We start from the raw sequence: 12,528 nt of genomic DNA, 5'->3' as shown, positions 1-12,528 counted from the left end.
CGTTGAAACAGTTCGAAATATTATCGATAAAGAAATTATTAAGATAAATTGTATCTCGTTTTTAACCGAAATGAAAAGCTTTCGCTAACGTTAAAAACTTTAACAAAAACGTGATACTTTATGTTTGAATTGTGCTGGCAATGCTATAGCCATGGCGAAGCCGTAAGGTGGTAACAGCGAGCGGACATACATAAAATTCGTACTGTCAAAATTCATGAGAAAAGTTGCAGTCAGCTTGGCTAATGCTTTCACTTTTAATGACTCCACCATCAATCAGCTCTGCCAGCATAGTTTGAAATTAATAATCAACATAAACGATTTGATTACGTTTTGATTTGGCATAAAACGAAACAAAAGCATTTCGTTATTTTGACGTTCTTAACGTTAATAAACGAAACGAAATGACTTTGTTTCCATGAGGTGAATGTTTTGGAAGAGCCTGAAACATCTTTGACGTACGTGACGATTTTCGGGCTTACCAAAAGAAAAATTACTGTAGATTTGAACAGAGTATAACCGCTGAACAATCTGGTCAATAAAGACCACACATAGACCGAATATGTCCATAAAGTTACCAGAATTTGTTTGACGACCAAACAGAAACCCTCAATTAGTTACCAGGACTTATGTTATGGAATAACACCATCCTCTTGGCAAAAACTAGATGTTTTCTAGGACCTAGCTCAATTGCTGCCTCGAGATCTGACAACTCTACATCGCGAGCAGAGGATACGAACACAGAACGAGACATAACTTATAAGCAAGTGATGCCAGAAGGCAGTGTCCAGTTAGTATGCCCATTGTGAGCCTTAAAATTTCTCTCTTTAGAGATATGGGCAATTTTGTGTGTCCAATGTCGTAGATTTGCGCATGATCCTAGAAATTTTGCGATCCCGTGCTTCTATTCTCCCATTCCCTGCTTGATGGATCATGTAATACCCCTGTCTCTGTTTGATTACTTCCACATGGATTGCGACGTCTGCCGCCGACTGTTGTTGTTGTAGCGATAAGGACACTCCCCGAAGATTTTGGGGAATCAATTTGGTATTTTATTCGCCTCTTACGACTGGCATACCTGCCGCGGATATATTCTAGGCCCCCTAACCAGCTGGGGGTTCTACTATGGACTCATTGTTTGCTGTACCCTCCATAGCCCACTCAGCGGCGTTTTCGTTAGATGAATGGGCCCACCTAAGCAATTGTCTCAAATGCTTTTTTGCATTACAGGGCGCTTCTTGATGAAGTACTGTGAGATTATTGCCTAGATCGTCGCCTGACTTGAGCAGTTATAACTACAAGAAATATTATTCAGCAAGATTCCCATATCGTTTTCCCTTATTTCTGTTTTAAGCCTAGACAGTTAACGTGTTTTAACAAAATAAGCAGCTATCATCATTTGCACTTAAACAAAGGGCTGCAGTCGGATTGAAAGAGATGCGTTCAAATTAATTTTAGAAATACACTCGAGATCACCGAAATTCGTCAATTTTAATAGCGACTGCGCGAATGATCAAGTGAAAAAACAACAAAGCGGCAAAAAGCTTAAAGATTAATGGTAAATGGGCGAAGGTTAAGGAGGAAGGGGATTACACGTAGTAAGAAAAGTAACTTTTCAAACCCAATTAAATGCATGTCAAAGCGTATGTTTCGGGGTGTCGCAAAAATAACTACACATAAGTATATGTACATACATGCAGATGCACGTGAACTGCAGTCACATACTTATACACACAATCGCATTCAAGAAGATTTTTTTTTCATCTAGTGCTCCAGTGCCAGAGCGTTACGTGAGTCGCGCGCATTGCACTTAACTGTGTAAGATTCCGCTTTAAGCTGGAGACATTGGTGCTTTATCGGTAACCGTATCGGTAACCTTTTAACAGCTGATTCGACCAACCTTATGAGAATCAATGCAATCGATTATTGGTGCCGCTAAGGTCGTAACCGTATCGTAGCCAACCAATTGGGTTTTGGTTTACCGTCGTAACGATAAACAGCTGATTACGTTAGGGATACGACTACAGCGATACGACAAACGTCACCAATGACTCCAGCTTTAAGTGCGTATACAAGCAACACTGTTTAGCTTATGCATGGATGTGAGGCAGAGCACATATATGTTGTTGTTGTTGTTTGCGGGCGCAAGAACGCTTTAAGGTATGCAAAACACGTGCGTTTCGAACGTGATGAAAATGTTTAGTGTGAAGCGGTTTTTGTTGTCATTTGTGTTGTTACGACGACGGCCACAAATGATTGCTGTTTTAAATTGTGCCAAATGACAGCAAAGTTTTGTATTTTTGTACTTTGACAAGCGAAACACACAATCACATGCAATTATGCATTCATATGTAAGAAATGGAACAGTAAAATCGTTTTAAGCCCAAAAATGTGCGGGGTTTTAAAAAAATAAGCTGAAGGAGTGTGAAAAAAGAAAATTACAAATGTAACAAGCAGGGATGTGAAAAAAAAAATGTCAAAGTGACAATAACAAGAATGTAATAATCATGACTGACTAAAGGCTCCATTACTGATACTTAAGGCTCCATTAATGATACTTAGCATAGACTTGACTTGGCTTGCGAACTGTCACTTACAGTTCTGTTAAATGAACATTGCATGTTACTGATTACTCAAAACTTAACTTGACTTAGAAGTCTGTTGAATTTTGATTTTCTATGTAAGTTCTAAGTGACGTTTACATTTTGAGATGCCATTTGTTTGTTTCCATTTCATTTTGACATTTTGTCATACAAATTGACATTTATTTAAAAATAAATTTCAACGCTGATTATGATGCCAGATTTTATGCGCCAAGTGGAGTATAATCGTGGCTAAGTTGCCAAGTTTACGCCAAGTCAAGTCAAGTCTATGCTAAGTATCAGTAATGGGGGCTTTAGCATAGACTTGACTTGACTGGAGAACTGTCACTTACAGATCTGTTCAATGAACATTGCATGTTACTGATTACTCAAAACTTAGCAACACTTAACTTGACTTAGAAGTCTGTTGAATTTTGATTTTCTATGTAAGTTCTAAGTGACGTTTATATTTTGAGATGCCATTTGTTTGTTTCCATTTCATTTTGACTTTTTGTCATACAAATTGACATTTATTGATTATGATGCCAGATTGTATGCGCTAAGTGGAGTATAATCGTGGCTAAGTTGCCAAGTTTACGCCAAGTCAAGTCAAGTCTATGCTAAGTATCAGTAATGGAGCCTTAACACTTGGTCTGCTGCGTTCAACATTAAGTAATTTTTTGTGCCACGTACTTAGTCCAAGTAACAGTGGAAGGCCGATAGGCTGAACATTGGGTTTTAATTGTTTAACTATCAGAATTTTGGTGACTTAAATTGTCAAAAAACGAGGTCGTATTTTTTCCGTGTACACGTTTATCACCTCGTCTGCCATTTGAGCGCCCTTGCGCCAACCTTCCACCTCTATCATTGAGTCTCGTTGCAGTTGTTTTAACGCTATGTTCTTCGCCACCAGGCCTATTGGTGAAATATACAGAAAGGCCTGCCGAATATGTGTATGATACATTTATATTTGTAACAGGATTTCCCGTGCATAGGTGAGGTTGACAATTGGGTTGTGGAAACTCTGAAGCTATAAAGCCTTTTATTGCGCTTAACAACCCCTAAAGTGCCGTCGATGCCTTCTCCACTCTCGCTGTTTTGATGTGTTATTGAAATCCCTGGAAATGCCTAAGAAGACTTCTAAGAAAAATGTCTTATATTCCAGGGCTTTCTCTATATTTGTAATCACCCTATGCAGTGCATGTACGCGTGTTATATTGTGGAGCGCAGTTTTTCACCCATGTTGGACTCTACATACACATCCATCAGCCCCTCAAAGGTTTTGAGCAAAAATAATTTTAAACTAATGGGCTTGTAGTCTTTGGTAGGAACAATTCTCCAAGAGTGCGGTACATGATTTAGTCTTATTTACCTTATGAATATTATTTAAAGCCATTCAACGAGCGCTCTTCTCGATATTTATATTATGACAGGGAATATACCATCTGGCACATCGATTGGGGGGATTGGGATTAAGTATTTGCAAAAGTTCTTTATCTGAGATCGGAAGAGCCAACTCTTGTCCCGTTTTTATCAATCAAGAACTAAATGTATATGAAAATTTCCTATATTTGAAACATCGAGTCTTTTAAAACTATCCTACTGTAACTCATTTATACTGACTGCTTATATGGCTTTGTACGGATACGAATATTTTGGAATGAATAAATCTCGACGTTTGCTCCCACGCTTTAATAATGAACTTCAGCACGCATACAAACAATGCGACAAACATAGATATGTAAATATGTTTGAACACAAAAAATCATACACAAAAGTGTCAGTAAAATGAAATAAAATATCTAGCAAATAAAATGTGTAAGTGTTCTTTTGAGAACAGAACAACAAACAATACAACAACAAGCAATGCGCTATCACAGATATTTCAATGCCGCAATTCTTCATTGCTACTTTACGTCATTTGTTTAACAATTCAGTACAACATAACAGACACACAATAGGTACTACATATTTAATTTTATTTTTTATATTGTAAGCAAGTCGTGTTTTCAACTTTTGTCACGTGACGCTACAAATCATCGTCACATACAAAATGGCAACAACAACATAGAAGTATATACAGAGAAACCTCTCCTAATAGACAACTCGATTAGAGAGGTACCTTCGAAATTTTTATGCACCCAGTTTTAGGTAAAATGTTTAGAACGAATTTCCCTCCGCTAAGAGGACACTAACTTGGCCGGACGCTGATAGTTATTTGCTATAACTTGGGATGAAAAACCTCTACTGAACGGACAGGAACATCTTTTCGGCAGACACTGAAACCTGTGTTCATAACAAATCAATCAAAAGCCTCTATTGGACGGATGCGAACTTCTTGACAAACGTCGTACTGGTTGCCGATATGTGCATTTGCCAAATAAAATAAGGCGCTCATCGAATTAACGAATTTAACTTTAAATAAATACTCAAGTTTAAGAAGTGTCATAGTGTGCTGCGCCTAAAACGAAATTTTCGTTAGATAAATTTTCAGATGGGTTGAATTAGGTTGAACTGACCGGTTAGCAAGGAGCTCACATTAAACAAATGTGTCCATAGTATTACCAGAAGCTTATTCGATGACCAAGCTGATAGATCACCTAAAGAACAATGTCCTTTATAGCACATTAACTGCGCTCTCTTTGAAAATGCTATACGTTTCAAAGGCATACCCTCTAGCTGCTTCTAGACCTGAAAATTTGCTTTCACATGAGTTTTGACACCTCGCAGTATAAGTTTGCTTGGTTGATCATGTCCGGGTGCTGCCTGCTTTCCTAGTTCATCCGCCTTTTCATAACCGTCTATGGCCCTTATGACCGGAGCCATATAGTGATTGTAAGCTTCTCCATGTTACCAAATACTTCTTCACAATCCAACACACTTCTTGCTGTTTTGAGTTATTATCGTTTTAATTAATGTCTTGTTGTCAGTACTAAAGCTCAGGCGACTCCAGTTTGTGCAGTTTTCTTTCAGTATTTTTGCTGCTTTGGTCACGGCTTCCACTTCTGCTTGAAAGACACTACCAGCTTGTAAAGTCTACGTATTACCCGATTGGTACAGTATACCATAAACCATCCCGTGGAGCAATGTCATATAAAAATTTGTCTTTAAAATAGAAGGTTTGGAGTGCAACATCTATTAAATAATTTAAAAAATTTTAAATAGCTACCCACTCCCTTGATCGATCTTTCTTGGGCGAAAAAAACTTTTGTGAGTGAGTGTTCGCCCAAGAGAGGTTTAACGTTATGAGATTTATATATAAAAATAACGTGGTTCTTGAGAAGCCGTTAAATAGTAACGACACTTACACACCTTCACAAGGTGAAACTTCTGAAACTTGTTAACTGGACAAAAGAGTGGGTGATGGAACAGCAGAGCAGCTCATTGTAGTATGACGGGGATATTTGTTTGCTAGCAGAGGCAAACCTTACAAACAACGCCGTTCATTGTCAGTTTTACAAGCGTAATAACAAAGGCGGAAAAGTAGCAACACTTATTGAAAACAACAACAAAAATGAAGAGAAAATTTCCCAAAAAAAATCAACAAACTACCAGATCACGAATTTATCTAAACGAACCTAAAAGTCTTTAAGGATGACTAAAATTTAACTTTGCCGACTGTCTATTTTGCAAAACGTCTTTTGTGTTATACGATGAATCACACACATAAAGTATATGTTTGAGTGTGTGTATGAATGTGATTTACGTATGCATAGAAGTAGGACTTGGAAAGGTAAAGGCGTGAAATATCGCTGAGAGTTTTCCAAGAACTTGCATTAGCAACTATGTATGTTGTATGTCATTTATATGGAAGAGGACGGCAGAGTTAAAATCACTGGGTTACTAGCTGCAGTGTAAAAGCTTTGCAGTAGGCAAATGAGGTCAGGTGTTCACAAACTATATTGGAAAAGGTTTATAAACGCGGCATTTATTAGTTGGTTAACTCAAGTGGCGTTGCTGGTAAAGTTACATTTACTGTTGGTGTTGTAGCAGTGTTTCGCCCCATCACATAACTCCGACCACTAACTAACTGTCGATGACCTCTAACGGGAGTTCGAGAAAAGTGCATTTTCAACAGGGTTGGGGCAGCGAGATCAAAGTGTTAGAGACGTTGGTTCTACATTGCAATTGAAAAGAGGGTTGAAGTCACATGGGGCACAATACAAGCGCGAAATACATTGCATATGTCGGGGTCGATTCTAGGATAAGTAAAAGTTTAACCTTTAACCTTAAAATTTAAAGTATCCAGATCGAAGTTAAGATAGAGTGACGTGCGTCTCCCTCGGTAGTTCGCTTTCCTCAACTACGAGTTTAGGGTATTTGTCTTTAAGAACGAGGTTCACCAAGCAGTCTCTGGCATAATAGTCCGATACATTTTTATAGATGTTTCTGAGGAACTTATCATGCCTCTTTATTCATACGGCTGAACTCTTCATATCTATCCCTAGTAGAGCGAACGTTGAATGGCTTAAAACAATATTCGACGGGTCCACAAGACCTAATCATGTACCCAACTCTCTCTGTCGTTTTCCTACCAAAGGTGGTAAAGATCAGTCAAATGTATCACAAAGACTGCAGACCCATTAGCCTACCATCACTTCTACTCAAAACCATTGAGAGGCAGATAGATGTGCAGCTAAAGTCCAACCTGGATGAAAAACTGTTCTGCAAAACACAACAGGCGTACACTACTAAAGATAACACTGTAGAGGGTGGTTATAAACATAGAGAAAGTTTTGGAATATAAGGAGTACTCCTCAGGAGTTTTCTTAGAAATATCCGAAGCTATCAATAGTGTCTCTAAACCAGGGCTCTTCATTTCATAGCACAATTGTGCCCTCTTTAAGCTGGAGTCATTGGTGACGTTTGTCGTATCGCTGTAGTCGTATCCCTAACGTAATCAGCTGTTTATCGTTACGACGGTAAACCAAAACCCAATTGGTTGGCTACGATACGGTTACGACCTTAGCGGCACCAATAATCGATTGCATTAATTATCATAAGGTTGGTCGAATCAGCTGTTAAAAGGTTACCGATACGGTTACCGATAAAGCACCAATGTCTCCAGCTTTATTCACACGCATATGATCCGCTCTGTCGTCGTTAATTGAGTTAGTCGCCGCTTGGCACTTGGCGTAGCAACATCAGTGATAGGTATCGGCTGATCGGTATAAAAAAATTTGTATGAATAATTCAGTTTATTCAAATAAATAACAGCGTTTGCTGTTAGCTCGTTGCTTTCTGGTAAGCGAATAAATGAAAATCAATTCACCCGCACGATCATCGCGACGATTGCGCTCTCACTAATACAGGCGCACTTTCAATTTTGAAGAGCCCTGCTCTAAACAGTACATTGAACTGCCGCCAGCCCTAGCCAGATGTATCCGTTGCATGCTTAATTGCAGGAAGATTACTTCGCAGTGGCGCCTGTATGAGGCCACAAATTCGGCGGACAGGGGTATTGTTACCTATGCTGCGGTCATCAAACAGGTGCTCAGGTGGTTCAACGTGGGATTCATCAAATCTACGGCGCACGCAGATGACGCTGCCCTTGTCATAAGTGTACAGCAAGTGGCTTCGAACAGTTACAGATTAAGCGCCTATGCGGAGAAGATGACTGTGGCCTTTTTTAACCTAGGAGGTTAGAAACCTTGTGCCAAATATCTTGGAATCACTCTAGACAATAAGTTGTCGTGAAAGCGCAACGTCACTTTATTCATGTAAACTAATGCTGATGTGTACGTGGGGTCTATCGTCCTCTTTCTCTGTCATTGGATATTTACAGAGCTTATCCTATACTATTAAATTTTTGTATGATGGACGGCCACTTAAAAAGAGCATACCTCATAGGCTATCAATGGTTAGCATAATAGGAGCCCTAAAAACAACCCCAGCGCCTACAATAAGACTCTATTCCCCGGGGCAGCTTGAGCGCGGACCATTCGGTCATAGGAATATAGAGTTTTCAAACATTGTACGAACATACTAGTTCACTACCCGTGCATCGATTGGCCCCTTTGAGCCACAATAGAGGTGGAAGGATAGAGAGAGGGTGCTCAAATGACAGACGATGCGATCCACGTGTATACCGATGGTTCCAAAATGATGGAAGTAGTAGGGTCTGAAGTGTACTTTGCTGATCCACACAAAAACGCTACTGATAGCCATGACCAAAACAGCAGAAACACTGAAGGAAAATAACTTAAACTGCAGCCGCGTAAATTTTTACTTTGACAGCCAAGCAGCAATTAAAGCTTTAATTTCTCATAACACAACGGTTAGAAGTGTGTAAGAGTGTTGTCAATCCCTGGAAAGAATTAGAGTAGGGGGAAATATACATCGATATTGGGTCCCTACGCATATGCGAGTGGCTGGAAATGAAAAAGCGGATAACCTATCTAAGCAGTGCGCATCGCTTAAAGTTTCTACCGTAGACGTTGCTGTCAGATTTGGCGAGCTTCAAGAATGCAAAAGTTGCACATAATGGACCCAGCGGGACAGGCCGGGAACCAAGCGCGGGGCTGCAAAGTGTCAAAGATGATGTGCAGGTCTTACTACCTTATGCTACGTTTCCACCAAACCCAAACTCCGTGTTTCCCAACTCTTTTATGCAAAATATCTCTTAGTAGAAATGCAACTTTTGATTTTTGCTTTCGCATTATTGATACCGAAGTTAAAACGCGTTTTTTGGTAGCTTTCACGATATTTTTAGACATGTTTTACCAGTCTTACGAAACTGGCAAACACGGAGTTTGGGTTTGGTGGAAACGTAGTATTAGACTAACAGATTTACTCTTATCATTGGAAGGATTGGACTGCGGGCCCGCCCATGATAAGTATTGTGACACTGCCTTCTGGTGTCACATACTTTGAAATTAGGCCTTGTCAGTGATTGCAGAAGTAGGAAGTTTAGGTTGAGCACGTTTTGTGCTCATGCCCTGGGCTTGATAAGCTAAGACTGCAGCTATAAGGAGTGGCACAGAAATCAAATGTAGAAGCAGCAAGAGGCATACATACTAGAAAGCTTCTAGTATTTTCCCAGAGGATGGAGTTATTTTATAACATTCTAATTGAAAAAAAAACTGTTTTCTAAGTTTTTGGTATACCTTTGTCTAGGGGTTGAACCCAGGACCTTCGATGTGGTAGGCGGAACACACTACCACTACACGTAGGTGATGAATTACATAACCCATTGCATGCACTTCTAACCAACATATTTTGAACAAAAAAAAACTGTTCCGCAAAAATTTAAACAATCATTTCTTATGTCTGAAAATTCTACCAATGCCTAAATATGTTAGTCTCAAAAAAGTTTGTGTACCTCTGCAATTTTTACTGACAAATTCGGAAATGCAAAAATTTGCAACTTTTTTTTACTCTCTATTTTTTTTTCTTTCTCTACACTTACCCGAAACACTAAGCTGGAACTGGTAAACGTCGGTCGATTGTCATTCAAATCCAACACCTCAACGCGCAACAAACGTATCGACTGTTTTGGTGGATTGCCACCGTCTGTAGCCGCTACCGCCAAACGATAAATACTTCGATCTTCATGATCCAGCACGACTCGTGTGCGAATTACACCCGTCGCTGTATCAATACTAAACAAACCGTAACCATCCGAATCACGACCTTTCAATATCGAGTAGGTGATCGACGCATTCTGGCCGTTATCACGATCAACAGCACGAATGCGCACAACCTCAGTGCCGGGCGGTTGTTCTTCGCGTACGCTGACCACATCCTCTTGTGGATCAACAATGTCCGGCGCATTGTCGTTGACATCGGTGATGTGTACTTTGACGGGTACGCGCGCACTGCGGTAGGGGGTACCTTGATCGCGTGCCTCAGCAACTAGATCGTAAACAGCGCGCAACTCTCGATCGAGCGGTTCGCGGGTGGTGATTTCGCCTGTAAGAAAACAAAAAACAAAATTGAAAATACAAAAGGAAATTAATTTTAATTTATTCAAAATAAAAGCAGATAACTGTATAAATGCTTGTGTGTGTGTGTATGCGAAGCTTAAGAAACGAAATGAATATTAGAATATATAAACAAACATTAACATTTTTATTTTATTTCTATTTACTTGACAAAGTGAAATTTTGTTGCAAAAGTAAAAATCCTTAAATAGCGCATTTTAACTGCTGAGAAAGAAGTGCCTTTTCAATTAGGCACAGATAAAAATGCCGGCGGACGTCTTATGATTTATTCTGCATTCGCTGATTCTATGTCAGATCGCGTAAATCATGCTTTCTCCTCCTCACGCCACACACCCATTTCCCAGCATTGTTCATGTCTTGCTATCGAAACTTGATGGGTTAAATATTTTTGTTTTAGTACTTTTTTTTTTGGTAAAATCAAATTGAATCAAATACCAACTGCCCAGTTAGTTTGCCAGACTATTCAATCAAGCGGAAACTGGGCAAATTAAGCGAGCATTGCACTGAATGAAAATTCGATATCCAGTCTACAAACGGGTGGGCAGCAAAGACAGCATGGTTGTAATTATTGAGCGGTCATTCTGCTAGTAGCTGGAGTGTCTTTTTCTTCAGTAAGAAGGTTCAAATGCATTCAATGCGACGTATCGAACTAAATGCTTTGACTTTCAGATTTAGGTCGCCACTCCCCGTCATAGAAATGATTAATGGGTTATACAATGTCAGCATTAACAAAAGTAAAATATATAAGTAATCTTAAAGAACTTTCTTATGTATTATATACATATGGATGTACGGATATGTAAGTGTTCCTACTTAACCATAACATAATAGTTGTGACTATGGAATTTTAGTTAAGCGTTATTATTGGAAGAAACATGAATAAAGGGTGTTCCATATTACGGGGTTTCAGGTATCTACATCACGGTATAGGTATACGACAGTGTGTACTTTTTGACAGGCAGCCATCTTAAAATTTCATGCTACCAGAGCGTTCGGTTAGGTTGAACTGACCGGTCAATAAACGCCTTACCTAGATTGAATGTGTCCATAGCGTTACCAGAATTGATTTGACAGCCAAATAGAAAAGCCGCAACACTTTTGTAACAGAATAACTCAGTCTTCTTGGCAAATACTAGACATTTTTTAGGACCTACATAGCTTAATTGCTGGCTTGAGATTTGGCAACTCCCTAGTAGCTGGAGTCCTGACCACGCTAGCACAAGACGTGAATACCTTTTTATCGTTTCTTCTAGCAGTTAGCCCTTCCTACATCTGCTTTTATTGACGAGGCCTTACTTTTAAGCATGTGATTCCAAAAGGCAGCGTCCAGTTGGAAAGCCCGTTGTGAGCCTTAAGTCTTGTCCCTTCAGAGATGTGAGCAGCATCGTGCGTCGTAGGATTTGTATATGAGGAATATTGAAGCCTCGCGCTTCTATTCACGTCTTTCCTGTTTGATGGATTATATTCAGCTCCTGTATCCGTTTGATTTCTGCTAAACGGATTAGTACGTCTGCAGTTGATTCACCGAGGAGGGCGTACCTTTGCCAACTCATCGATAGATAGAAGCTTGCAAGAAATCAGAGAGCAGAACGAGTTAGAGTGTCTTGGCTACTGACGACAAGAGGGACATCGGACGATATTATTATCCTTGGTTCTGGCATGCCAAACCCGTTTCGACCTACTGGTTTTAATAGTTGATCATGCTTGGTGGCTTCTCCAACCTTTTTGGCGGTGATAGTACTGGGAGTTATGTTTATATGCGCTTCTTTTTGTATGTCGTCTATGTTTGCTAACCGCGACAAGCGTTGCGTACTGCCGGCAGAAAGAGCTCTCACATTGCTTTGCGTCAGATGTAATAAATCCGCCTACCAGTACAGCGAGAGGAATATTGTCAAGTTGTCGGATGCTAGGGTTAGCATCGGCTGCCAACCAACGCAATTGATTAGTCCTTTGACGAATTTTGAAATGTTTGCCTAGCTATAGGAATTTCCACATGCGTGGTCTCG

General features: G+C 39.7%; 1 protein-coding gene across 1 annotated transcript in view; it reads right to left on the bottom strand.

The window, feature by feature from the left end:
• ds (dachsous cadherin-related 1) overlaps positions 1-12,528 on the bottom strand; it is a 609,128-nt gene that overhangs the window by 78,346 nt on the left and 518,254 nt on the right. The window contains exon 8 of the mRNA XM_067766860.1: positions 9,988-10,490. Within this exon, the coding sequence (XP_067622961.1) occupies positions 9,988-10,490 (503 nt within the window). The remainder of the gene's footprint in view (positions 1-9,987; positions 10,491-12,528) is intronic.

Source organism: Eurosta solidaginis, chromosome 2 (assembly GCF_040869045.1).
Source record: "Eurosta solidaginis isolate ZX-2024a chromosome 2, ASM4086904v1, whole genome shotgun sequence".
NCBI lineage: Eukaryota > Metazoa > Arthropoda > Insecta > Diptera > Tephritidae > Eurosta > Eurosta solidaginis.
This window is presented reverse-complemented; position numbering and strand designations above follow the sequence as displayed.